At 47.3% G+C, this 27656-nt stretch overlaps 3 protein-coding genes across 3 annotated transcripts; 2 read left to right on the forward strand and 1 right to left on the reverse strand.

Annotated features, from left to right (window-relative positions):
- Positions 1–1446: 1446 nt before the first annotated feature.
- On the reverse strand, positions 1447–1666 carry STRIT1 (small transmembrane regulator of ion transport 1). Its single transcript, XM_074593038.1, has 2 exons — positions 1648–1666; positions 1447–1541 (listed from the first exon to the last, which is right to left on the reverse strand). Exons 1-2 carry the CDS (start codon positions 1664–1666, stop codon positions 1447–1449), a joined length of 114 nt encoding a protein of 37 aa, XP_074449139.1.
- Positions 1667–2042: 376 nt separating this feature from the next.
- Positions 2043–5045, forward strand: LOC141745362 (kelch-like protein 10). Its single transcript, XM_074593039.1, is given in 3 exon segments — positions 2043–2047; positions 3860–4003; positions 4514–5045. Coding segments are annotated over 3 exon segments (681 nt in total).
- A 13273-nt stretch (positions 5046–18318) lies between these two features.
- On the forward strand, positions 18319–22380 carry LOC141745254 (E3 ubiquitin-protein ligase RBBP6-like). Its single transcript, XM_074592661.1, has 3 exons — positions 18319–18576; positions 19460–19559; positions 20633–22380. Exons 1-3 carry the CDS (start codon positions 18372–18374, stop codon positions 20709–20711), a joined length of 384 nt encoding a protein of 127 aa, XP_074448762.1. The 5' UTR covers positions 18319–18371; the 3' UTR covers positions 20712–22380.
- Positions 22381–27656: the final 5276 nt, after the last annotated feature.

The following is a 27656-nucleotide window of genomic DNA, read 5'->3' on the forward strand; positions in this document are numbered from 1 at the left end:
TCTTCCTAGGGGAGAAGGCTGCTCTTCCCTGAGTTCCTTCCCATCAGCCTACAACCAGTTCCTGTGGTGCCCAAGCCAGCTGCAGCAGGCTGGGGAGACCTTGCCGTTGCTGGTAGAGCTAAGGGGTGATTTCATGCATCTCTCAAGCCATTTTTCTGGTATTTGTCCTAGGACAATGTTTCGTTTCTCACACCAACATGATGACATTACTGACCTTAATTCAGTTTGTGATACATGGCAATTCCCAGGCTCTTTTCCGAAAATTGCTACCCAGCCAGCTGTTCCCTGTCCTGTATTTGTGCTTTTAAACAGTTCCTGTAAGGTGTAGAAATTGAATTTTCACCTATTGCATTGCATTTTTTTCCAGACTAGTGATTTAGTTTCATTTTGAATCCTACCTTTTGTTCTCCTATCTCCCCGGACTCTGGAGCCAGCAGAGGGGGGGGCTGCTGGCATGCCAGAAAACAGGGCTGGAATTCCACCTGGTCTTGATGCAGTTCAGTGCCCGCTGAGTCCAGCAGCATTTAATTTCACAAGAACTAGTTTGGTTGCCAATGGAAAAATACAAAATTGGGCCCTGAACATCATGTAAACAGAAGAGACCAGCAGTTCATTTGGTATTTATCTGCAAACTATTAAATAAAAACCAAATGTTTTAGGATTTAGAAAGTCCAAGTCGTACATTTTAGGATGCATTGCTTCCAGGTAACTTTCCCTGGCTGCCTTTCATTTTCTAAAGGACTTTTTTTGATTTATCTATTAGTATGCTTGTATGACTGTTCGTTTGCTTTCTTAAAAAAGGAAGTTAATGTAGTTTCAGAAATTTTATTTAGACACTAACGCTTCAGATCTTGGGACAGGAAGAGTGGATCACCACAATATTTTACATTTAATAATTTATTTTTTACTACAAAACTTTAAAAAATTGTCCACTGTCCGCTTAAAACTTCCCCAAACACATTGTGATACTTCTTCCCCAGCTCAGCACATCTCACAAATGAGCTTAACTCACTTCTTTTGTCCACCATTGCATCACTAACACTGGGAATACTGTTTCCAAAACTGCTTAAATTCAAGGTTACAACATGCAGGCTGCAGAACAGCCAGGTATCTGACCTACCATTGGACTCTAAAAACTACTCGCTCAATTAAAACCATTTGAAAACTGTGAAATTGGTTTGATGATTCTCCTTAATGCTCTAATTAGCACTTCAAACTTTTGTTGTGGATAAAAAGTGTACCCCATGTTTACATTATTGATATTAAAAAGAACTCATACATATTTTAGTAATTAGAAATTTCAGTTTAACTTCCAGGTTGTTCTGATCAACACCATTGTAGATTCTTCTGTCCTGTAAGACAAAGAAAAATATGTTTAAAAAGGTGGCAGCGCAAACCAAAGAAAGCATGGATGATATATGATACTGTAAAAGTCACTTACTTCCCTCAAGAGAAGACAATGTAAACCATTAGCGCACAACCCACTATCCAGCCAACTGCAAGGAGTATAGGTACAACGAGACGTGAAAGTGGGACTTGGGCTGAAAGAGAAAAGATGGTCTTTTTCAGAAAGGCCACATTACATTGGTGATGAGTTCACTAAATTAAACACATAAAAACCACAATTACCACAGGGCAAAAAGATACCTGTGAGCTTAGGCCACATTATCTATGATTGCTATTTTTAGCATGGAGTCACCATATCTTGGCAGGCCTTCCAACAAAAATACATAGCAAAAGCCCAAAGATTTCCCTGCTATGGTCTCTGCAATGAGATAGTACAAAGCTTAGCACTTCCAAAAGCAGCAGGGTACAGGGAGGAGACAGGCTTGGTTCTGTTCTTGGTCTCCATAGGTCATCAGGAGAACATCCGTACTGGACTTTATTGACAGCAGCTGTCCCAACAGATTCAGGATTCAATCTCTGACGATGTACGTCACCTTCTAGAAGTCTCTTTAGGTTGGCAACAGTATATCAAAAATACAGTGATTATTTAACATTGCACCCATTTAAGATCACTGTGCTGGGGCTGCAATGAGGGGATGCGGTATGAGTTCCCATACCTCAGAGGGATGTTTGCCAGCGGCTGTGCGTCAGGATTCACAGCTCATCTCTGTGCTTTCTGCACACAGTGCCCGACTCAGCCCTCTCCTATCCTGCCACTACAGCGATACGCCAAAGAGGAGACGTCTGCACCTTCAAAGAGGAGATGTGGCCCTGTGGCCCCCTGCCTTCTCCAGTGGCCACTTCCCTCTCCTGCTCTTCTGCACCAAAAGGGATCCGACTCCGGGCACCCACCAGCAACTTGGTTTACTGAAAGTCTAAAGCAATAAATGAGCTTTGGATGTATCCGATATGAACAGCTCTGAATCCTTTCTGAAAGGTTACGAGATGCTCCTATGAGACCTGCTGCCAATTGTGACACGTTTGTAAATGAGAAAAGAGCTGGTGAGCAAAAGCAATCCACCTTCCCCGTGTACCAGCGGTCTTAATTAATATATGTAGTATTAGTAATACATCACAGTTTCATATGGGAAAGCAACCCTTGCAGCTCCAAGGCAAGGGATGAACATGCAATTTTTCATTTTTTGATCATTTACCAGATTGCCGCCCTTGCTGATTTTCTACTGCAACATTTCTTTTCAAATCATCGTACGCGTCACTGTTCCTGGTTACATCAAAAGAAACCTGCACTGTTTTAACACATTTGCTGGCCTGTCTTGTCCGAAGAGAAGTTGAATTTTACTCTGTTGGGGAAAATTGGAAACACGAGGATTGGAACCCATCCCAAACTCCATCAAGGACACACAATGGCCCCCAAAGCCTCCCTTTAACCATGTAATAGCCCCCAGGATCCTCCTAAATCCCACCCACGGGACCCAAAAAACCCTCACTATCCCTCATAGGGAACCCCAAATACCCATGGGAACCCCCCAAGTTGCATAGACCTGTACATGTCTTCATATGTGGTCCTATCTGCTAGAATTGTGTCTTTTATGGAGACTGCCAGTGGAGTTGCATTTTTTTCTTGTTGTATGGTGTTGAAAATGCAAATACTAAATGGGAAGATTATTAGGATTCTGTTGCAGTTCATGTATTTCCAACAAAACATCCAATACTGCTGCATTCATGGCATTTTTACTTGCATTGGTGGAAAGAGGCGGTTTTTATTTTCAGGTTCCATTCAGCTTTCTGGCTGGCTTTGCAAAACTGACTTAAGCATGTGCTCTGAGGAAATGCGGGCCTTGAACCTGGTAGCATTGCTGCTTCAAACCGCTAGCTCTTGAGAGAGCTTCCGTTAAACACAAGTGTTTTTCAGGTACCAAGCTTCCAACGCGAGGCTGGCAAGCATTTTTCTTTTCTAGCTACGGGAGATGCTCATGGCAATAATGTGTTACAATGAGCAGTATACGCTCCTACTTGTTTTGAAAGCTTGCTTTCTCTGACAGTTTTCCTGTTTCCCAAATGTCTCTTTCCTCTTCCTTGCTTTCTTTTAAAAGCTTGGAGTCTTTTGTAGACGGTGCCTAGTGCCGTGTACATCTTTTATTTCCTCTCCTGTGTGGAAGTCCACAGTGCCCAGGGACCCCACGGCTCCGCCCCACGACAACATGGACTGCGGGGACCCAGACCTCGGCCCCACAGAGGGGCTGTGGAGGGGCTCACGGCTGGTCCCGGTCCCCCCCACGTCTGTGATGTCATTATGGGGCATGTTGCAGAGCTACCGGACAGGCAGGGATTCTGCTATGGTGTTGGAGGGAGGGCAAGTGCTATAAGCACCCCAGAGAGAAGCATCTCCCAGTGCCTCAGGCGTCAAGGTGGGCGATAGCTTGGCTCGCACTGCATACTCCTCCTCACCCAGGGAGAGGAAGATGACTGCTGTGGCTTGTACCGCCTTCAGTGGGCTTTGCCTGGAAGGAAAGCTGGGCGATGGGCTCATCAGCGTGGACGGCATTGAATTCATTGCTCACAAGATGATCCTCTCCAGCTGCAGTCCGTACTTCAGGTGAGTGCTTGAAGGAGGAGGGGATGGGGCCAAACAGTATTTCCTGCTCTGTGCCACACTGTGCCTTCATGTATCTCCAGCGCTTCCCTTGGCACTCAAACTCTCCTCCAGCAGTTTCCCCTAGTCCTGGTACCTCCCTGGACACCAAAATTCATCCACAAGCTCAGATCGAACAGCAGCCCTGGAAGTGGTGTCTGGCGAACCCCCAGATACGGTGCAGGGCTGGGAGCGTGGCCAGCCTGGCTGGTCTGCTGCAGGCGGGAGGTTTTCCTTCCCCACACACCATTATTCTCGGGTGTTCTTGTTGAAGCAAGGTGCCCACTTGCCCTGTGGCTCCTTATTAAAACAACCGGCTAGTAAAACATTCCTTCATAGAACTCCACGGCCTCCCAGCATGGCTACTGCTAGTGCCCAAATTGGTGCCCGGGGAAGGAGGCACAGGGGATAATGGGGTCAGGGTGTCACACAGCAAGGCCACTTTCTTCCCCAGCACTGCTTTGTTTTTTTCAGGGCTTTGTTCTCCAGCAACTGGAGCAATGCCGAGAAGAAGGTCTATAAAATCCCCGGCACTTCCTCTGAAATGATGAGGCTCCTTATGGAGTACGCCTACACCGGGACAGTGCCGGTCACAGATGACAACGTTGAAAGTTTGCTAATCGCGGCAGACCAGTTCAACGTCCTGGACATCGTCAGACTGTGCTGTGAGTTCTTAAAATCCCAGCTGTGCTTGGAAAATTGCATTGGCATCTGGAGATTCACAGGCTACTACTACTGTCCTGACCTGCGAGAAGCAGCCCATGAGTTCATCCTGCGTCACTTCGAGGAGGTGACCAGGGTGTCCACAGAGTTTCTGGCGCTCTCCTTCAATGACCTGGAATGCCTGCTGGAGAAGGATTAGCTCCCTGTGAAAGAAGAGGCCGTGTTCGAGGCCGTTCTGAAACGGGTCGCTCATGACCTGCAGAACAGGAGGCAGCACGTTGTTGTCTTGCTGGGCAAGGAAGGGTGGAAGTGTGGACAGAAGGGATTTTTTTTCTCTAAATAAACTCAGCGTTACTGACAGTTAAGACTCTGCTTAGAGAACTCATACGTGCGCAATGGTATGAATTTGTAGTCCATGTTCCCTGTACTTACATGTCCCTCATGCAAATCTGCAAGTACCATTTCTATCAGTCTCATAGGAACTGGATTTTCAGCAGTGTCCTGGAAGGTCCTATTGACCAGCTCTTTGAAGAGCTGGAAGTTTGCTTTCCTAAAATTCAGGGTCCTGACTTTACTCTTCCCCCTGACGCCCAGACCCCTCAGGACTGTGAACTCCACCAGCACCTGACCGCTGCAGCCCAGGCTGCCTCCAATCTTGATGTCACCCATTAGCTCGTTTGCATTGGTGCCCTTCAGGTCCAGTATGGCCGCTCCTCTGGTGGGGCTGTCTATTACCTGGCTCAAGAAGTTATCTTCAAGGCACTCGGCCCTGGGAGTCTCATGGATTGCCTCCAGCTCGCCGTGCTGCTTTTCCAGCAGCTGTCGGGGTGGCGGAAGTCCCCCAGCAGGACGAGAACGTGTGAGCACGATGCCTGCTGCTGTAGCTGGAGGAAGAAGGCTTCGTCAATAGGCTCCCCTTGAGCGGGCGGCCTGGAGTAGACACCAACCCCAAGGCTCCCTTTGTTGCCTTGGCTCTCTAATGCTTACCCATAAGCTTTCAACCTGCTCTTGGCTATTCTTCAGAGACAGCTCTTCACGCTCTACCTGTTTCCTGACCTAGAAGGTAGCCCCTCTGCCCCCCGCTTCCTCCCCTGTTGCTGGCCATGGATAGTCACACTCCAGTCACGGGATTCGTCCCACCAGGTTTCAGGAATGGCAACTAGGTGTCAGCTTTCCAGCAGCGCGGCGGCTTCCAGCTCCTCCCATTTGTTGACCATGCTGCATGCATTGGTGTCGAGGCACTTTAGCTGAGCTGTCGGCCATGTCACCTTCTTAGAGGAACACACCTTGATTCCTTTGAGGTATTCACTGCTGTTCCCCTCTTTTCTCCTCCCCTTTTGGCCCCCCCCCCCCATTACCTCAGGAGCCATTCCCTCATCTCTGTAAGACTTCAAGCATCCTCCAGTGTACCCAGACGTGTCAGAGCAACAGGCTGAGTACCCTCACTAGCACCCCAACCCTCTACCTTGGTGTGTTGTCCCACTGCTTGTCACGGGCATGCCTGATATTGTCCCCCTCCCCTTTCAAGCCTAGTTTAAGGCTCTGTCAATGAGCTCTGCTCACTCGTGAGCAAAGACCCTCTTCGCCCTTTCAGAAAGGTGAATCCCATCTGACGCCAGCAAGCCTCGTGCCGTGCAGGCTGCCCCATTCTCGAAAACCCCAAAATTGTGTGGGTGACATCAGCCACGGAGCCACGTATTAATAGACTGTGTCCGTCTATTTCTTCCCATGTTGCTGCCCACAACGGGAAGGAGAGAGGAGAAAATACCCTGTGGTTCAGATTTCCTTACCAACCATCCTGAGGCCTGGAAGCCTTTTTTGGTGGCCCTTAGACTATGCGTTGCAGCACCTGGGAAGGTGGGCTGGGCAAGGAGGGGGTTCTCCATCCACCCTGGGCATGGACTTGCCTCTGTTCACTGCTTTCCTTGAAGCTACTGTCTCAGCCTGGCAGGGGGAGGTTGCAGGATCCCCTGGATCTTGTTGGGTTTTTTCTGGTGGCTGTTCCTGTTTCTGTCTCAGGGAGGGCAGAGCATGATTCCACCAGTCCATCTCTTTCTTGGACTCCCTGATGCTCCTTAACTATTCTACTACCTGTCGTAGCCCTGTCACCAAGCTGAGCAGATCGTCCACCTGGTCACACCTCATGCTGCTGTTCTCACTGCTGCCCTCTGTTACTAGCGAAATTCTCTGGCAAGCCCTGCAGCCCAAGACCTGCATGATCTCACTGGAACTCTGTCTGGGTTGCCACATCCATTCCGGTGAGTGCAGAGGATTGGGCTTTCTGCCAGGTGGATACGGTAGCTCTGCTCCTTCTGAGACTGTGATGACCACCAATGGAGCTCACCTTTTGAGCTGGTAGAGTGATGATGCCCTGCCATGCAGACTGTGCCACACTCTGTTTGCAGCGCTCCTGGTCACTTCTAGTCCCCAGGCTGGTTTTTATAGGTGTGGGGTAGCTGCTGTGGCTCTGTCAATGCCCACACCTTGTCAGCGTCTTCCACCAGAGCTGCTGGCTCCTGGTGGGTCTCTCCACTGCCCTGGCTTTTCCCTGCCTCGGGAGGCCCCCCGTGCATCAAGCTCTGCCGCTCCGCTGCGGATGGGGCCAGCGCACCTCGGCGACTGACTCCAATAGCTGGCATTTAGCATTTTAGATTAGAGGAATATAATTTATCACAAGCAGATATGACGCTTCCCTATGTGAACTGCATTCAGGACCTTCAGTGAAAACCTGTTTCTGTGTTGATGATACATATGGCCCCAAACCAGCATGGACAAGACAAACGTTTATTATTGGAAGCATCATCCTCTATTCATAGAAACCATTTTGCCCTATGCACTTCTATACACTTTGCGCTTTTTATGGCTGAGTCATTTTAGTTAATAAAAAATGAACAGTTTTTAAAAAGTGACAAGTCTTTTTCAAGTTTTGTCTATTTTCTGGTAAAGCGTGATTCTCAAGTACTGCATTAATTATAAGGTAAGCCAAAATGTTGCAGTTTAGAAAAATCGCACAAAGTTTATTCTATAAAATTTCTATACGCATTGTTTTGGAAATATTAGAATATGCAGTTACGTTAAATAGCTTACAACCAAGATTCATCAGAATCTCTTGTGACGCAAATGTAAAATCCAGAAAATCTGAAGGGCTATTTTATCATTTTTTTCCTCTGTTTCCCTAAGTATAAGCTTTATGACTGCTTTCGGGGTAAGTTGTTCATATTGTAATACTGCTTTTAGTGCCATTTTGAGCTGTGGCAGTCCTTTAATATAGAAATGCAGTTAATATTCTCATTTCCAGTCCGCATATGGTGTATTGCTCAACCTGAAGAGCTTGTGCTTTAAATGAAGTACTGTCTTCAGCGCTTCAGCTGTAAAATCAATGGAATGCATATGAAATTTTGAATTTCACCATTTTCAGTTGATTAATACCAGTTAGTACTGTATGTTTTTCTCACGCAGACTGGAATTTCAGGAACGACTAACTGGACTCTAAATAATATGTCCATTTCAATTAGTCTGAATAAACAGTGTGTTTTAAAATAGTATCTCAAAACTGCATTGTAAATTGGTTATTTTGTTAGAGAATTAATAAAATACCAAGCCTAAGCTCTTTGTATCTTACACCAACAGCACCTGACCTGCTCTGAATTTAGCTTAAACCAAATTAAACAAGATCTCAATTGCTGTTATTGCAGATGGACAAACGTCTGATGCCAAAGCTCAAGGCGACATCTCTTCTCTATAAGCTTGTCGTCTTTTTTGTGGCTAGTGCTGTAACTATACCGGCACAATTTATCAAGAGTTGTGATAGATTGTCCATCCCAGGAATTTTAAGCTTGGGAGTGTGTGTTTGTCTTACCCTACATGTATAACAGTCCAGGGAAACAATCCAGAGCCTCATACAGGAAGACAAAATTGGTGGGTGTGACGGTTTCTTCTTATTTTATTATACTGGTATTTTAAAACAGAAATCCCAGTTTTATAATACTGGCAAAAGCATACAAATGATAAATGAAAGTAATAGTTTACCATTTTTCCTGACGCTTGGCTTCATTGGCAATGGTGAACCAACAGCACCATGGAAGTACCAGCCTGAGATTCATTCTTGAGTGTGTCTTGAACCACTGACTGCGGGCTGCAAACGGAAACTTGCTGTGAATACAGGATCCTGTTTAATTCTTATTTATGGTAAATATCTATCTGATGGCTCCAGAACTCACAACGTTTAACAGGCATCTAGGAAAAAAAGCTGTGCTGGCATTTACCTTTACTTGCTTACCAAGAAGCAGGTTGACCAGGGCCAGGATGAGGACCAGCGTGGCAGTAGGAGGAGAAGCCTTGGAGGAAAGGTGGAATCTGAAGGAGGCAGAGGGTTTCTGTTTAACACCTGCTTTGTGTAAAAGGAAGCCAGTTTGGGTTAATCAGTTCCCTTCTTCACCAAGGAGCCATGCAGGTGGAGCTCTCTGGAAGAAAGGGCCTTGTTCCTGCCATGCTTCTTCCACTGCTCGTGGAATAAACAGATGAATCCTCATTATTTTCCCTCTGTAAGATGGATGACAGTTTAAATGTAAAAAGGTTTCCAGTGCTCTTCGGTGTGCCAAGTGCTGTTTGTGTTTTGGCTCTGCCAAAAAAGGTAAAGAGGCACAAAATCAGATAAAATGGACCAAAAATGTCGATAGGAGAAGCAGGGTTGGGATGTGACTGGCAACTGTGTGTGTGTACATACTGCACGTACAGCCCACCTGAGGACTCGTGGCACATGCTTGCCCAGCGAGGCTGGTCTTGCGGGCGACGCCGAGCAGCGCTGCTCTGCCTGCGGGCCGAGTCGGAGCTGGGCTGGGGGCTCTCCCTCCTGCCCGCGGGACCCTCCTGGGCTGTACCCAAACAGGATGCTGGGGCCAGGGTGTGTAGGAGAGCATCTCGGAGAAGAGGCGAGTCCTTACGGAACCTTACCCAGAAAAGGTTAGCGGGCATTTTAGATGAAAGTTTACGTGCTAACTGGAGGGAGCCAACTTAAAGAAAAATAAAAATCTATTTTTCATGAGGAGGTATTTGTTTGAAGAAAGGTTCCAGGCTCTTTTTCCCCACCATAAGGCACGAAGCAGCGTGTTTCCCACGAGATGGCACTATTGCCTTATGCACAGAAAAAGCAGGTTTTAGCATCAACTGGAGTTTTAAAAGCAGATTGGCAAAGTGAGGGTTGCAAGCAAATGCATCAGTTTTACAGATCTGAGCAGTTATCAACAGATCTCAAATGGAGAATTAGCTTGCCGATTCATCTGTTAAAGGTCGCTGCCTGATCAGGATGTGAAAAATCCTGACATACGGATGATAAGATGAACATCGCCATCAATCCATTATTGGAGAAACTGTTTTGGATTTGGGTTTTTTTGGGTCAATTTTTTGAAATCAATGTGGCTCTCTAAAGGGAGTGGTATTTACCTGGTCATATTCTGACTGATCTTCTCAATGGGCTTTTACTTTAAAAAAAAACACCAACAAACACCAAACTAAAAATCAAGTTGAAGATAAACTACTTTTAACATTTGTCCATTTTTTGTGATTTCTAGTTCTTACCTAGTTCAAAAAAAATGTCATCTTGCAAAATTGTTGTATTTTGAGTAATTGTTCAGTTGCGATGGCTGGCTGGCAAGTTGCTCCACTATTCCCTTTCTCTATGACTGAACGAGGTGTTTTCCTAATAAATTCTGCAAAGTCTCTCAATCAGAAACATACTCCTTGCCTTTAGGTGCACCTTCTGTTGATTTTTCTAATCAAAGACAGGATCAATCGCATCGAATCACCAGGGTAGAGCTGGAAGGAGCCCTGCTGTCACAGCAAGTGCTTTGGATAATCATGTCCTTAATCTTACTAATTGCTGTTTTAAAAACAAGCTTCTTTTGTACCGCGCTCTGTCTCTTATTGCAGCGTTGTTCCAGAATTTCACTCCTCTGATGCTTGGAAATTCTCTTCTGATTCCCAGCCCAAATTTATTCACTTCCAGGCTATATCTCTTTGTTCTTCTGCCAGTATCATTCTTGACCTTCACAAGTCCTACACAAGTAGTTGCCCTACTGATGAGAGCAGTCGTCTCTTCTCTTAATTTTTGTTTCTGTAGGCTAAACCAGCCAAATCTTTCCATCTCCTCTGAAGAGAGAGGCTCTTCATTCCCTTGATTAGCCAGTTGGGTGGCCCTGGGTATATTTCCGTTTCAATCCATCTTTCTTGAGCACAGATGACTAGAAATAGTGTGCAGTATTCAGGATAAGGCCTGACAAGGGCTTTGTATCATACATTTATCAATTTTGTCGCAGCATTGTAGCATCTCTGTGGGAAGTGGCTCAATATCTGTGATCAATTAATAAGCTTTATTATCCTCAGTTGTTTCAACCTGATGAATCTTTTTCCTCTAGAACACCAATTCACCCCCACACTTTTTTGCGGGCACTTGATTTTCCATCTCTAAATGCCTTTCGTATGGGTGGCACGGTTATTTTAGAAATTGTGAACTTTGGAACTCCACTTGCACACCTACCCTGACAGTGGTGTCTGTGGATGCCGTAATGCATCATGGTGTGTTCCTTTATGACTAAAAGTTGCCACAGGGTAAGGCAAGGTAGCCTTGCGTTAAGCTGCCATAGCAGAGTTTAACAACCAATCTTACAGAGTTTTAGTAGCAAGAAAATAAACTGCCTGGAGCTTGATGGTACCCCGAAACCTCCCTGCCTCCCTCCCCGCCTCCCTCCCTGCCGGCGTGCTGCCCACTCCCTGCCCAGGCTCTGCAGGTGGGGCAGAGGCCATTCCCAGCACGGCGTGGGCATGCTGGGGAAGCTCTCCTGCCCGCACACGGCACACGGCACCACCGCTCACCGGAAAGTGGCAACGCAGGAACCAGTGGGCCAGGCGAAGATGAGGGCGGCGCTGTCCTCATGGCTGCCAAGTCTTTTTTTGCAGTGGTTTAAAACAGTTTACCTTGGATTAAAAGCAGTGCAAAGGATAACAAGGGACGATGTCCACTGCTGTCATGTGCCCCGCCCTGAGAGCTGAACCCCAGCTAGACCGCTCTGGCCAGCCGAGACAAAGCGTTCCTCCCAGACCTCCCGGTATTTTTTAGCCGTCTCTTCTCAGAGAGTTTGTCTTCAGTGCATCAGGCTGGTTTCCCCTTGGAGAGCTGCAACCGTCTGTAAGCAAGTTTGTCATTAGAGAATTTGCTGTAGGTAAAATAAAGGGAAAGGATGCTTGGAGAAAAGTAGAGATGCCCTCACTGGAGAGCTTACTTTCACTGTGGAAACATCATCCATTCCCTCTAATGTTCATTACTCAGTTACTGGACTGTATTAGTTTTAGTTTAGGTGGTTGTTAAAGATGGGATTATGAGAGGTAAATGTATGCATTAATTCTGTTCCAACCACTTTTCCTTGACACTGTGAATTGACATTGCAGGCATCATGAGATGGTTTGTACTCTAATGGGTAGAGAGCTCCGTTAATAAAAATACACTTAATACACAGCCTTCATGTTAGCCTTTTTCGGCTCATTTATGATTGTCTTTAGGCCATTTGATTCTCTGAAAAAGATTCCAAAATATCCATTGCCTTTTCAGCTGATGCAGGAACCTTCTATAAATCAGGTCTCTAAGAACGAAGGACGACGCCAAGGTAATTATTTCATTCTATAGTTACCCAGCCATACCAAGCCTGTCTCTGTAAATTTCAGCAGACATCGGCTGAAGGGTCAGTACTGAAGGGACATAAACCATTAAGGCCAGTAATCTACCCCTTCAGAAAGGACAGGTGAGCAGCACTGATGGCGCTAAAGGGTTGGGCTACAATTTACGACTCAGAATTTTTAGCTGATTCATGATGGACTTACTGTAGGTTTTCTGTATGTTATTTAAGACTGGTGGTGAGAAAAATAAGAGCATGTGTGGTCTCTAGAGAGCGAAAATCACAGCAATTACACGATCCGTGCCGGGACTACAGCTCCCAGCGTGCCCCGGGGCGCCCCTTCCTGCCCTCTGACCCCCGCAGGAACCAGGGCCGCCTCCCCGGGGCTGCCCCGGCCCAGGGCCAGGCCCCGGAGCCCCGGTGGAGCCGGGAGGAGGAGGGCAGAGAGGGAGAGAGCGGCGGAGAGGGGCGGGAAAGGCCAGGGGGACAACGGGGAGAGCAGGGGGGAGCTGGGCAGGGAGCGGAGGGAGGAGAAATCCTGGTGAGGAGCAGGGGGAGAGCGGGAAAGAGATGGAGGGCAGGGGCCAGGGTCAGGACGAGGAGGCGGAGAAGGACAGAAGAGCGACAGCCTCCAGGGCTGAGGTGGGGGAAGAGCAAAAGGGGACGGGGAGCGGGATGGAGGCCCAGAGGGAAGAGGGAAGGCCCAGGCAGACAGGCAGGAAAGGGGACGGGCTGCAGGACAGCGAGGAAGATGGGGCCAGGCAGGTGGACAGAGCGATAGAAACGAGAGAAGGACAGGGAGCGGGGGAGAGAGATGCAGAGAAAGAAAAAAATAGCAACGGGCTATAGGGCAGACAGGGAGCCAGACAGAGAAAGACAAATATAGAAAGACAAAAACAGGCTGTATGGCAGAGAGGGAGGGACGAAAAACATAAGGTCAGGGAGCCGTTCAGAGAAAGAAAGAGAAAGAAAAAAATAGTGATTGGCTAGAGACAGAGAGGGAGAAATTAAAAGATGGGGGCAGGGAGCCAGACAGGGCGATGAGGAGGGACCACAAATAGCAACTACGGGCAACTGACTCTTATTTCTTGAGCACCCCCCAGCAACGGCATTACCAGGCGCCTCAAGGAGTGCGCTGCCTGCAAAAGCCCTTCCCTGGGCTCAGTCCTGCTGCCTAATATTGGTGATGAACTTGCAGAGTGGTCAGGACTGCGGGGAAAAAGCCCAGCTCGGAGTGGGGGGCGGGGGGGGGGAATCGCCCAGCTGTTTTTCTGTTTGCTTGTTGTTTGTGCTTTTTAAAAAAATACCGTTTAAGCTCTAAATACAACCCGTAAGGAGAAAGGAACCAGGCGTACTATGTTGGGCACATTTAGAGCCCAGACCCATCCAACAGCCACACAAACCACCGCTGGCTCCCGCTGCGCACATTCCACCGGCTGCTTGCAGGTACAGGCAGCCACCCTGGGTCTTGAGCGCTCCCCAGGTGCGGCACCGCCAGGCAGCTCAAAAAATCATACTGCCTGCAAAAACTTGAGCACAGCTTAGTTCTGGGCAATTTTCCCTCTTTTTAGGCCTGCTGGTTAAAGGCTCATCTGTTGAGACATGGCTCAGGACCACGCCAGGGCCAGCGGCGCTGCTTTGTGCACCCCATGGCGACAATGGGCAGAGGGACATGTTCCCAGATCGTGGGATGAGGTACATGTGTGGGGTGTCAGGGTCACCCCCACCTGTTTTTTCCCAGTGAAGCCCCAGCCAGTGCCAGCCCCTAGCTGCAGCCCTGGGGCCGAGGCTCAAGGAGCTGGGTGTTTCTGCAGGCACTGCACCCTGCCGTTGGCTGCCCTGGGCTGCCCCCCGTTATCTCCGGCTCTGCTTTCTGCCAGCACCGGGGGCACCACGGAATGGCTTGCCTGCTCCCCAAAGCTGTCCTGACCCATGTCTGCAGCTCGTGTGTGGTGTCCACGGCACAGAGCAGATTTGGGGGTGGCAGCTCTCTCTCATGGCACCCTGGGAATGGGGGCCGAGCAAACCCCATCCCTCCCTTTGGGACTTCCTCCCCAAGAAGTCTCAGTGCAGACGTACCATGTGCTGGAGAGCATTCTGCAGGGAGGTGACAGCCATTTGCAGAGCAACGCTGAGACCCGCCTGACAGCAGAGGCACCTGGTGGCTGCAGAACAGCCCAGGTGAGCTGGTTCTCTTGGAGGCCTCCACAGCAGCCTTCCTCTGTCCCTGGTTTTGGTGAGATGTGGAGCAGTGCAGAGATGTTTCTCAGGCATCCAGGCCTGAGGAGGGTTTCCCAGTGCCCCCATGAGAGATCTTGCTCCCAGGAAGCACCTCCCCACAATGCTGACGCCATATCCGCCCCTCTGGAGCTGGGTACAGCTGCCCTGAGGGGTCTCACAGGGAGGACAGGGTCATCTAACACAGAAATAATGAGCTGAAGGCTGGTGCCCGTGGCTGGCCAGTTCAAAGTCTCCAAGGGCCTCAGCCTTTCTCCCCTGGAGTGTTTAACCCAGGTTTTACTGTTATGTACAGGATCTGGGTGTGTTGGCCCTGGCTTCCTGGATTATGGTATTTTTACGTTATCTTGTGTTCTGCATGGTCTTTTTTTGTGGAGAGTCCTCTTTTTCAGCTTGTTTACCATTTTAAGGTTTAGATAGGGGTCTCTGTTTTGTGTACAATGTTTTATCTGTTGTGGTTTTCTTTCTGTTTTGGTGGATTGTATGGTGGTTTCTATCTTGAAACCATCATTTCTGGTCCAGTATGTCTACTGCAGGTGGGGCAGTGCCACTTCTGGTGCAGTCCGACTCAGAAGAGCCATGGGAAGATGCCAGCCACATGGAAGGACCAGGCTTTTTGCTTTTTGCTTTTGAGTTAGAAACCTGCAAAGAGGCTGCTGTCCTTAAGTTTACTGACATTTTGTAACGTGACTGAGTATTGTGTGACTTGAAACATTGCTGACGAATCATAGAATCATAGAATGGTTAGAGTTAGAAGGGACCTTAAAGATCATCTAGTCCAACCTCCCTGCCATGGGCAGGGACACCTCCCACTAGACCAGGTTGCTCAAAGCCCTGTCCAGGCTGGCCTTGAACACCTCCAGGGATGGATCATACACTAGTTTTCTGGGCAGCCTGTGCCAGTGGCACACCACCCTCGGCGTAAAGAATTCCTTCCTAGTATCTAATCTAAATCTACCCTCTTTCAGTTTAAAACCATTCCCCTCGTACTATTGCTCCACTCCCTGACCAAGAGTCGCTCTCCACTTTTTCTGTAGGCCCCCTTTAGGTAGTACTGGAAGGCCGCCATAAGGTCTCCCTGGAGCCTTCTCTTCTCCAGGCTCAACAAACCCAACTCTCTCAGCCTGTCCTCATGGCAGAGGGGCTTGAGCCCTCGGATCATCTTCATGGTCTCCTCTGGACTCACTCCAACAGTTCCATGTCCTTTTCATGTTTGGGTCCCCAGAGCTGGAGGCGGTACTTCGGGTGGGTTCTCATGAGAGCAGAGTAGAGGGGCAGAACCATGTCACTCGACCTGCTGGCCACGCTTCTTTTGATGCAGCTGCGGATATTGTTGGCTTTCTGGGCTGTGTGTGCACATTGCCAGATCATGTTGAACTTCTCACCCACGAACACCCCCAAGTCCTTCTCCTCAGGGCTGCTCTCAAACCATTCTCCTCCCAGTGTGTATTTTTGCTTGGGATTGCCCCAGACCATGTGTAGGACCTTGCACTTGGCCCAATTGAACTTCTCCAGCCTGTCTGGGTCCCTCTGGATGGCTCCAGCCTCCCCTCCAGCCACACAGCTTGGTGTTGTCAGCAAACTTGCTGAGGGTCGACTCAATCCCGACATCCATGTCACCAACAAAGATGTTAAATAGAACACCATTCATCACTGCTCACCAGTTGGTCATCAAGCCGTTGACCACAACTCTTTGAGTGCAGCCATCCAGCCAGTTCCTTATCCACCGAGTGGTCCATCTGTCAAAGCCATGTGTCTCCAATTTAGAGACAAGGATGTCGTGTGGGACAGTGTCAGATACCTTGCCCGAGTCCAGTCAGATGATGTCAGCTGCTCTTCCCTTATCCACCAACACTGTAACCCTGTTGTAGGAGGCCACCAAATTTGTCAGGCACCATGTGCCCTTAGTGAAGCCATGTTTGGCTGTCACTGATCACAGAATCACGGAATGGTTTGGGTTGGAAGGGACCCTAACGATAATCTAGTTCCAACCCCCCTGCCATGGGCAGGGACACCACCCACTAGACCAGGCTGCTCGAAGCCTCACCCAGCATTGAACACTTCTAGGGATGGGGCATTGACAGCTTCCCTGGGCAACCTCTTTCAGTGCCTCACCACCCTTACAGTAAAGAGTTTCTTCCTGATAACCAAGCTAAATCTACCCTCTTTCAGTTTGAAACCGTTGCCCTGTGTCCTATCATTGTACTCCCTATTTTCTGTGTGCCTTAGCAGAGTTTCCAGGAAGATCTGCTCCATGATCCTGCCGGGCACCGAGGCGAGACTGACCAGCCTGTCTGTGGAGGAAAACTGATTGCCCTTAGGCATAGGAACGCATCTATGGAAGGTTCCAGGCGTAAGACTCCCCTTTTCATCTGTATAGCCCTAAGAGCTCTACTGGCATTTCCAGTGCCCAGCCCCTGGAGAGTGTGTGAGCTTGTCAATAGGTTTGCTCTCCAGGCATAGCCAGGGATCTCCTTTCAGACTAGTGACAAACCCGACTTGGTGGAAGGCTGGTATCCTTCCTTTCCTCAGTGAAAATTCGTGACATAGATGCCCGTCCCTGTACCGATGAGAATTCACCAGGACAGATTCCCAGGAGAGTATTTCTGGCAGAAGATGGGCTTTTAGTGCATATCCAACAGTGGGGCTTTTTTTCCTCTGCTGCTGCAGTTTCAACCGTGGCAATGGGCAAGTTGTGGAATGAATACGTATAATCCACCACAGGCTTACAGGCAAGGCTACCATATTAAAACCTGGGCTTCCAAATGACTATTAACAGGAAAAACAGACACCAAGAGCAAAATTAATGATGCCTTTTATACAGAGGACAGCGCTGAAACCAAAAGGGTTTCCTGACTCCGGAAACCCGAAAGGCATTTAAAGATCTAAACCAAGCAGTTGTGGAAGCTCCCTCCTTAGCCCTGCCAGACCATAACACGTCTTTTACATTTATATGAACAGAAAGGAAAATCCAGTTGGCCCAGAAGCGTCTGCAAGCCATAGCATATTACTCAACAGAACTCGACCTCATAGTTCAAGGCATGATTTCCTGCACTAGGGCTGTTGCAGCAGCAGCTTTGATGGTTGAGAAAGCAAGAAAGGTTGTCCTGGGGCACCTCCTAATGCTGATGGTTGATTCCTGACTTCTTAGTCCTCCTCTCCAGACAGAGTTCACGCCGCTGTGGGTGTGCCACGGCTGGGAAGTACATTGGCTTGTGGCCATAAACCAGGTGGTCATTGGCCCCTTTGGCTGACCTTTCGGTAGCTGCCCCAAGGAACACTCAGCCCCCCTGAGATGTCCCCTGCCTTCGCTGGCCCTGCGGTGCAGGCAGCCGGGTGCCACACGGCAGAGCCGGCTGCATCTCCCCCAGGCTGTCTTGGCTCGTCTGGCTGCCGGGAGGAGGGGACAGTGGGGGTGACAGCCTGGGGGTGACAGGAGGGACCCCGCAGACCTGGGGGGTGACAGGACAGTGGGGGGTGAACAGGACAGTGGCCGGTGACAGGCCGGGGGACAGCAGGGACACCAGCAGCCAGGGGCAGCGACACCCCTTTTGGCACAATGCGCTGGGTCCCCTGAGGCATGGGGGTGGGGCGGTGGGCCGTTGCCCAGCGGCCGTAGTGACTGTGTGGCAACACTGTGTGGGAGAGAGGGAGCAGGGACAGAGCTCGTCTCAGCCCGCACCGCTTTCCCCGGCCCCTCGGCAGGCCCTTCCCTGCGCTGCCATGAGCCCAGCCCAGCACCGAGACCGCCACACTTTACACTGATGTGGATGCCGTGGCCCCTGGACCACATGGCCACAAACATGTCGTGCGTCCACTACAAGTTCGCCGCCAAGCTGGCGTATGACAGGGTCATCTTCAGCGGCCTGAACATCTGCCTGCGGGACCTCAAGCGCCAGATCATGGCCCGCGAGAAGCTGAAGGCGGCCACCAGCGACTTGCAGATCAGCAACGCCCAGACCGGAGCAGGTGCATGGGGCGCAGCGCGGGGCCTTGGGGACCCCCCGTGGTGGCCGCGGCCTGCGGGAGCCATGCCGGGCTCTCTGCGGGGCGCCCCAGGTGGCCCGAGTCCAGCCGGGACGCGTGTCGTGGGCGTGGGGGGCACTGGGAGGGATGCGGGGCGGGGATGAAGCGGGGCGGGAAGCCATGATGAGATTCGGCCGCCATCGGGAGCTGTGACTTGTGCTGGGGGCCTCGCAGAGTAGGTAGAGATACATTTCAGAAGTCCTGGATTTTTCTCGTAGTGTTGAATAAAATTGTGAAGAGCTTTTGAAAGAGGTTTAATTTGCTTTAAGGGCTTTGCTGCAGAAGGGTCTCTGAATTTGCCTTCAGTTGCTAATGAACTTCCAGCCTGACGAATGCCAGCAGGCTGAATGGCTGCCTGGCTGGTGTCCCTTCTGTAGCGGCTGGGTCTGTGTAAAGCAGAGCCTTAAAACCAGAACACTGATGGCAATAAACTGTGATGGGCCCAGTTGTTACCACTGGGAGAAAAAATGTTTTGAAATAGTCCAAACACGGAGATTCTGTTATGGCAGTTGAGAAACCGAAAGCAAAGTTTTAGGTGAAACATTGATGCTCATAAGTATATTACCCCATAAAGTATTACTGTAATATACGTAATAGCATTTTTACAAAGTGTGTTTCTTTGTTTCCATGTGTAATCACAACTCGGTGAAGAAGTATCTGCTTCTTGAAAAGTCCTGTTAGTATGTTGAGACGATAACAGCGCGCTGTTACGCATAGAATTTTGCATTTATAGCTGCAAAAGGATCCTCTGGAGTGCTATGTAATTACAAATTAATACACATTCTTACAAATTGGCTGATTTTTTTCTGTGTTTATGTTGTTACAGAATACACAGATGACAATGCTCTGATTGCTAAGAACTCATCGGTAATTGTGAGAAGAATCCCTGTTGGAGGAGTTAAAGCTGCCAGCAAAACATCTGCTATGTGAGTGTCCATAAAGCATCGAATTCTTTGTTAGGGGTTTCAACGTGTGAACTTTTTTAATGGATATTAGTTTACGGAGGCATTCCGATTGTATCTCTCTCGTTAAAGCTGTAGTAAATGTTTGTTGTCATGGGGTAGATGTTACTGTATCTGTCCCGAAGTAGGCTGACATTTTTAGGCCTGCTGGGAGATGGGGTTCCAACTCCATCAACGGTAACTTTTCAGAGGATTCTACAGGGTTTGTTCTTGGGGTTGGCTGTTCTGAGACCCAAGTTGTAGATCCTGTTTCCTCTCCGTGGAGAGATCCCGTATTATATGCGTTTGCTTTTATTGCTTTTATAGGAACGACAGATAGGCATTGTAGTGTAAACCTATAATTTGTTTCCATCTCAGAGGAGATGCCTTCAAGCACTCCCTAGTAATTCTGGACACCGCAGCCTTGTGCTTATAAACACGGCCTTGCTTTGGGGGTGAATTCATGTATTTAAATATGTGTGCTTAGTGCTACCTTGCCAATGCATCCTCCGTTTCTGGCTGCATGGCACCCTCCCTGGGTATTGTCATGCTGCCCCAAAATGAGAGGATAGATGCTGCTGGCATCAAAGGTCAAATAAACACCTGTACATGGGGATAAGGACAGACCAGCACTGCTGTGCTAATGTTGACAATTAACCAGGCAGGTGAGCTTTCTATTCCTTCAGCTGGAAACATGGCAGAAACCACTGGTAGAGGGGCTGATGTTTGGGAATGATGAAAGTATGCTGTAATGGTGGAGAGGCCTTCAAACATGCGTTACTTGCCTTGTAGAATGTTCTTCAAGGTAAATGCATGAAGAAACCATTGAATGGCCAAATAAATTGTGACTAAGTAGAAACATGACTTTGGAGGGTTTTATTAGTTGCACTGAACGTACCAAGAGAGAACAGTTTATGTGTGGAAATGAATTTCCATATTCACTAGATTATTTAGAACATAATGTTTTGATGTTCAGGTTTTGTGATCTGTTTTCACTGCTTTACATTTGGTACAAGTGCTTTATTTTAAGTTCTGATCACCTTTATTTCTTCTTCTAGAGGCAGAACTGAGCCAGTGAGTGGAACATCAAAAGCAGTATGTAAAAACCCCATCTCACCCTTTTTTCAACACGCTTAATTCTAAAGAAGAAATTCTAAGCAAATTCTAAAAAAATAGCCTTGTGTTAATTTTGCAAACATTAACTTCATATATTTTCCAGTAAAATGCAGTATATATTGCAAATACAGTGTATTTAATTCAGCATAGCAAAGACTGAGTAATGCCATCGCTTGCGCAGTTCGAATGTGAATATTGGTATTTGTGCCTCGTAATGCATTGTATTTCATATTGAACATGCTAGGCTATTTCCTGTATGACTTTGTGTTGAACAGGTAATATATGATGGTTTTTAGATCATGCCGGTTCAAGGTTTGCACACTGATGTGCTACATCTGTCTGTCTATAGCTAGCCAATATGTATGTTTGTATGGGGGTGTGTGTGGTTTTTGTTTCTTGCAACAAAAATTGTTTAGAGCGTATTTTTTTTCCATTTTTTTTCCATTTTCCCATTGTATCACTTAGCTTTTGTTTTTAAGTACTTTTTTGCCTAATGCTTTTTGAAAATGTTTTCAAAAGCCACTGAGAAACCATTATTGCTAAACTTGGTACTGTTTCTAACTTTTGACTCGGGGGCTCAACAAATACTAAACCAAACACATCCCATACCTTTTGAGGACAGTTCTGATTCCTGATGTCCTTAAATACTTGGGTATTTGTTCCTAAAAACTGTACCATTGAAGTGATACTGTTTGGGCCCCTCTGAGTACATCAGTGTCTGTAATAGATTGACGTGAATGTACATATCCTTGCTACAGAAAGTGGTATTCTAAAGTTCTGCATTTGATCTTTCCACTTTATCAGATGAAGCAGTTTAGTTTAACAGTTTGTCCGCAAATGAAAATATCTAAAACCCAGTGTACAAATTCTGGCATAAGGTTATAGCCTGGTGCATTTGTGGGTAAAGTTCACTGTGTACCTGAAGGAAACCTCCAAGGGTCCCACCATCTTCAGAGCCAACGGGGCTTCACAGCCAACCCCTGTGCCCAGGGTCCCCCTGCGGGGCAGGGAGCAGGGCTGCTCACCCCTGCCCACTCTGGTGCATTTGTGCGTAGGCTGGTGCATTTGTGGGTAAAATCCCTGTCACTTTTCTTAACTTCTGCCTGCAGTACATTTTTGGAACTGGGTGTTTTCAGGTTGGATGCTGCTTTCATTTCCCAAAGGTTAAGCCTTTCTTTAGTATACCACCACTTTGAATTTACATTGGGAAAAGGGGCAGCATTTTTCTTCAGGTTTGAAAACACTTGTCATTCTGCTGCTAAAATCTAAATGAGTGATCCAGGGAAATACTTGACTGGTAGTGGTCTAGGTCTGGATTTGGCACTTGGCTTGAATACCGTGTGAAACTGTGCGTTTCAAAGTAGTCCTTGTAGTATAAAACTTACTGTGTGGTGGGTTTAATTTTTCATCTTTATTTGAAGTAGAAATGCTTTTTCTTCTCTAGAATGGTGTGAGGCATTAGACTAACCCTGGATCATTGGATCTGATCACTTGGGTTGGAGATAGTTTAACTGACCCAGTGACCCCAGCAGTTAATGTACTGCATTTATGTAAGCCACATTTATAGTATTTGATCTGATTCAGATGGGTTTTTATTTCTTGAAAAGCATTATTTTCCTCGTTGTTTGCTAGCATGTGTATAAGTGTATAAACACAGATCACATGTTCATAAATAAAGTTACCATTCTTTTAGGCTCCTGTGTTCCCTGCCATGTCTGCATTATATTTCTAAGTTGAATCTTACCACCAGCTAACAGAGGTGTCTCAAAAAAGCCCCCAAAAAACAAAAGGAGGGAGGGCAGAAGCCTCGCATCGCTCTTTACGTGACCTCTCTCTCACTGTAAATCACTGCAGCCTCAGGTGCTTCTAGTGTTGGAGACACAATTAGCTTTAATCTGAAATCTGCCTCAGGTCTTGGTCAAAAGTGTGGGGATTTTGTTTTGTTTTGTTTGCAATACACATGTTTCTGGATGGATTTCAAAGCAGAACCTGGATCTTAGTGTGGTAGGAATAAATCACTGGAAAGCTTGCCAATTGTTGTTGTAGAGTCAAGCGGCAAACTTAAAATTAGTTAAGATTGTTTTAAAAAGGATGCACAAAAGCTTATTCTTTGGCTATTTCTTCATTGCCTTGCTCTTACGTTAGCTGTCATTCCACGTTTGCAAATGTGTGCTGCTCTCCTGCTGTTACTACAGCCAAAGCAAGGAAGGGGATCCTTTTAGTATGGCTGTGTCAGTGACTGCAAGGATCTCTGTCATGGTGAACACCTTCATTTCAGTAATTTGAGCAGCTTATTCTTTTTCTAGACAAAGTGGTGGGTTATTTTTATTGGCTGATGTTTTGGATTGCTGTTTTTGTTTGGGCTTGGTGGGGTATGGCGAGCTTGGCATTTTTAACCTTCTTGAGTGGAGGGGCAGAGTTCATGTTTCAGGGATGATGTGCCGGTGCTTTATTTTGACAGGCAGCTACACTCTGTTCCTGGAAGCGTAACCATATGCCTTTATCAATTATGTGAAATTAACAATTAGTTTACAAACTATACTGAAGATAAGTTTCCCGCAGTGATGCTTCCTTCTCAAATAAATATTTTTTTAAAAACCTTTTCAGCTGAAAATTGACAGCCGCCTTACCCCTTTGACTTTTAAGCAGTTGTGAGCATTTGACAAGGGTCCCTCTCTGAGATATGCGGGAGCAAGCAGTTGATCTAAAGCGTGTTTGATTCATTTAGTTTCTTCTCATTAACCACATGGGCACTCCTAAGCTCTCATAGTTTTGGACTTTGTTTCGGACAAAGACAAATTACACCGGGTTTGAAATGCCTCCTTCAGTGATGCCCAGAGGATATAGTGCTGCTCTCAGACTAGAGTAGAGGTTAACTATCGCTGTGTTTTGATTGTGGAACTTGAATATGTGTTTCATTTTTTGTGAACAGATTGATGACTCTCCTGCACCTCTTTCTCTGGCCCAGCTTGTGAAGGTAATATATATATATATATATATATACATAAAATCTTGCCAAATACTTCCCCCCCCCAAAAAAAAAAAAGTGTTGGCTTTGTATTTTTAAATCTTATGCTGTGATCTATAGCTGGATAGCTGTTGTAATGTGAACAAACCTTTAATTTAATTTTTAATAATTTAAAGTATTTATTTTAACTTTAAAATGCGCATGTATTTCAATACTATCCTGTAAAGAGTAGTTCCCAGTTTGGGCAGAGAGAAGGGGAGTACCTTATCAGCCTCAACGTAACATTGCAGGATTACTCATCAGACACAAAAAAGACACAAAAATGAAGCCCTTCAGATGCTGTTTACCATTTTGCACATGTCTCGTTAATTTTGCGTTGGAAACTAAACCATTTTTTACAGAAGAATGTAATTGGCTGCAAATTATGGACATTGCAGGGGGCTTTGCCACAGCCAAAACAGCAGTGTTTCTGTAACGCGGACACTTGTATGGCTATTTCTGAATTGCCAGTCATTACAGTGGCAGATCCATTCCTTGAGTGCTGCGCAACTTCATAAATTCTAGTATATCTACAGTGAGCAGCACAAACTAATTTGTTTGCACGCAGATGGTGTAAATTCTGAAAACGTACCTAATCGTTTAGGAATGCATATAAAACCAAAACCATGAGTGGCTGATCTGAAGGATGGGTACTTGAAGGTCCAAATCATTGACAGTCACCCCCTTAGACCCTGCTTGGAACTGGACTTGCGTTTTAAGAAATGCTGCTTAAAGAAATCCAGCGGGATTCGATAATTTGAAGATCTAGTGCCGCACAAGGCTTTTATTACAATTTGTATGTTGAAAGGACACAGTCAACTGGAAAAAACCTGCAGGTTTTGCTTACTGTAGTTAAATCACTTAATATGAAGAAGTTAGTAGGGGGAGAACACGCGGTTTGGACTGCTGAGAGCACATGATGGTCAAACTTCTACTGCAAAGGATCTTTTGTCTTGCTGAGGGATTATAAAAAGCTTGATTCCTTTTAACGCTTCTGTGTCTGAAGCTGAATTTCAGCAAGCAGAAACAGCTTCCCCTACTCTTCAGTTGAGTGTCCTTTTAACGCTGCAAAGCGTAAATAATGATAGTTGCATACATCTTTCTCCATTAAACGTACAGGGGATATCTCCTCCTTCCAGTAGTCTGGAGCTTAAAGATCAGTTGAAGAGTACTGGGTAGTTTTTTCTGCGCATGGCTTCAGTCCGCTTGGAAGAAAACTGGAGTGGTTACACGAGTCTTTATGTGAGGTGCAAACAGAGCCCAAGGTTTTGAGTGCCCAAGAACGCTCTTTTCCAGGAGATTAACGGGCACACCAACGTCATGTGATGGTGTTAAGGAGTCCCCAGAACATCTTCAGGACAACAGTATTTTCTATGAGCAGCTGTTTTCATGCAGCCCCATCTAGCGTTGTGCTGCTCTTTACAGGATGGGGCGAGTGGTATCGTCTCTGGCTGTGTGGGTGCAAATGTGTTTCTAATGTGTGTGTCAAATGCTTACCTGTTAAACAGACCGACAATCTGGCTGAAGCCAACGCTTCTGAAGAAGACAAAATAAAAGCTATGATGATACAGTCTTGCTGTGAATACGATCCAATCAAGTAAGTGTCGATAATATCAAATCTGTTCTTTGAAGATTCTGGACAAATTGTAGAGATGTTTGTTTTAACGAGAGAAACACAGGCATACCTTTTTCTTCTTTTCTCAAAAACCTTTTAGTTACATGAAGAAACCCTGGGATACACCTCCACCATCCTATATATGCTTTCGTTGCGGAAAACCTGGCCACTACATAAAGAACTGCCCAATGAATGGGGTAAGACTGCGGGGGACTTCTGGTGTTACTTCACTTTTAATTTTTCACGTGGCAGTTACGTAACAAATACATGAACACTCAGATTAAGAATTGTTTCTCTTGGGGTGAAATACAGAGGTTATTAGGCGGTGTTGCAAAAACCTTCAAAATTCAAGGGAAACCTGGAATTTAAAATGTAAGAAGTTCTTTTTTCTTGGTCGTAGTTATTAAATATGTCCATAGATCTTTCTCTGTGAACTGTCGTGCATATTTTTATATATTTCAATACTATTGAAAATCTTTCTGATTTTAACGCTTTTTAATGACAGTTCACAGTTTTTAGAATTCCACATAAAAGGCAGGTGTTTCTCTTGACCCAACCTATTGAATATTTGTGTGTCTTAATTACACAAGTTTCTGGTTGAGTATTCATGCCATGTAACGTTAGTCGCTGAATGCATATGCAACCTTCGTATGTATCGATGGTGAACGTAAGGAGGAGCCAGCCCTTGGAAAAGCAGACATGGAACAAATAAGGAGCCAGACCCAGAAAAGCTGAGCTGGGGCCCCAGAGGGGGAGCTGGTCCCTGGAAAAGCTGACCAGAAGCAACAATGGAGGAGCCATCTCCCAGAAAAAGCAGACCTGGAACTCCAAAGGAGCAGCCAACCCCTGGAAAATCCAAACCAGAGCCCCAAAGGAAGAGCTGGCCCCCAGAAAAGCCGACCAATAAGCCCCAAAGAAGAAGCTGACCCTTAGAGGGGCCTACTCGGAGCCCCAAAGGAGGAGCGAGTGCACAGACAATACAACCCAGAGCCCCAGTGGAAGAGCTGGCCCTTGGAAAAGCTGACCCAGAGACACAAATAGCCAGCCCAGGAAAAACCAACACTGAGCCCCAAAGCAGAATCCAGACCCTTAAAAAGCTGACCCAGAGGCCCATAGGAGGAGCCTGCCCCTGGAAAATCTGACTCGGAATGCAAAGGAAGAGCCAGCCCCTAGAAAGCAGACCAGGAGCCCAATAGGAAGAGCTGACCCATGGAAAATCCAACCTGGAGCCTCAAAGGAGAAGCTGAACCCTGGAAAAGCCGATCTAGAGCCCCAGTGAAGGAGCTGACCCCCAGAAAATCTGACCCAGAGCCCCAAAGGAAGAGCCAGACCCCAGAAAGCTGATAAGGAGTCCCAAAGGAGGAGCTGCCGCTTGGAAAAGCCAACTAGGAGCCTCAAAGGAGGAGCTGGACCCTGGAAAAGCCAACCTAGAGCAGCAAAGAAAGAGCCAAGCCCAAAATAAGCCAACCCAGAGCCCCAAAGGACAAGCCACCCCCCTGAAAAGCTGACCTAGAGGCCCAAAGGAAGAGTTGGCTCCTGGAGAAGCCAACCAGGAGCCCTAAAGGAAAAGCACTTACCTCAGAAAAGCCAACCCAAAGCCCCAGTGGACAAGTCAGCCCCTGGAAAAGTGGACCCGAAGATGCAAAGGAGGAGCCAGCTCCCAGGAAAAGCCAACTCAAAGCCCCAAGGGAAGAGCTGGCCCCCAGAAAGCAGACCAGGAGCCCCAGAGGAGGAGACAGCCCTTGGAAAAGCCAACCTGGAGCCTCAAGGCAGGAGCTGGACCCCAGAAAAGCCAACCTAGAGCCACAAAGGAAGAGCCAAACCCCAGAAAAGCAGAACCAGCACCCAAAATGAGGAGCCGGCCCCTGGAAAAGCCAACCCAGAGCCCAAATGGAGGAGCTGACCCTTGACAAAGCTGACCTGGAACCCCCAAAGGATGAGCCAGCTCCAGGAAAAATGACCTCGAGCCCCAAAGGAGCAGCTGTCCCATGGAAAAGCCAACCCAAAGCATCAAAGGAAGGGCCGGCTCCCGGAAAACACAACCTGGAGCCCCAAAGGAGCACCAGACCACAGGAAAAGCTGTCCTGAAGCCCCAAAGGATGAGCTGGCTCCTAGAAAAGCTGACCCAGAACCCCAAATGAAGAGCTGGCTCCCAGAAAAGGCAACACAGACAAGCAGAGGATTAGCCAACCAGCAGAAAAGCCAACCCAGACCCCCAAAGGAGGAAGAGCTGACCTGGAGCCCCAGAGTAGGAGCTGGCCCCTGGAAAATCCACACAGGACCCCCAAAGGAAAAGCTAACCCTTAGAAAGCTGACCTGGAGCCCCAGCAGAAGAGCCAGCCCT

Source organism: Larus michahellis, chromosome 6 (assembly GCF_964199755.1).
Source record: "Larus michahellis chromosome 6, bLarMic1.1, whole genome shotgun sequence".
In the NCBI taxonomy this organism is placed as follows: domain Eukaryota; kingdom Metazoa; phylum Chordata; class Aves; order Charadriiformes; family Laridae; genus Larus; species Larus michahellis.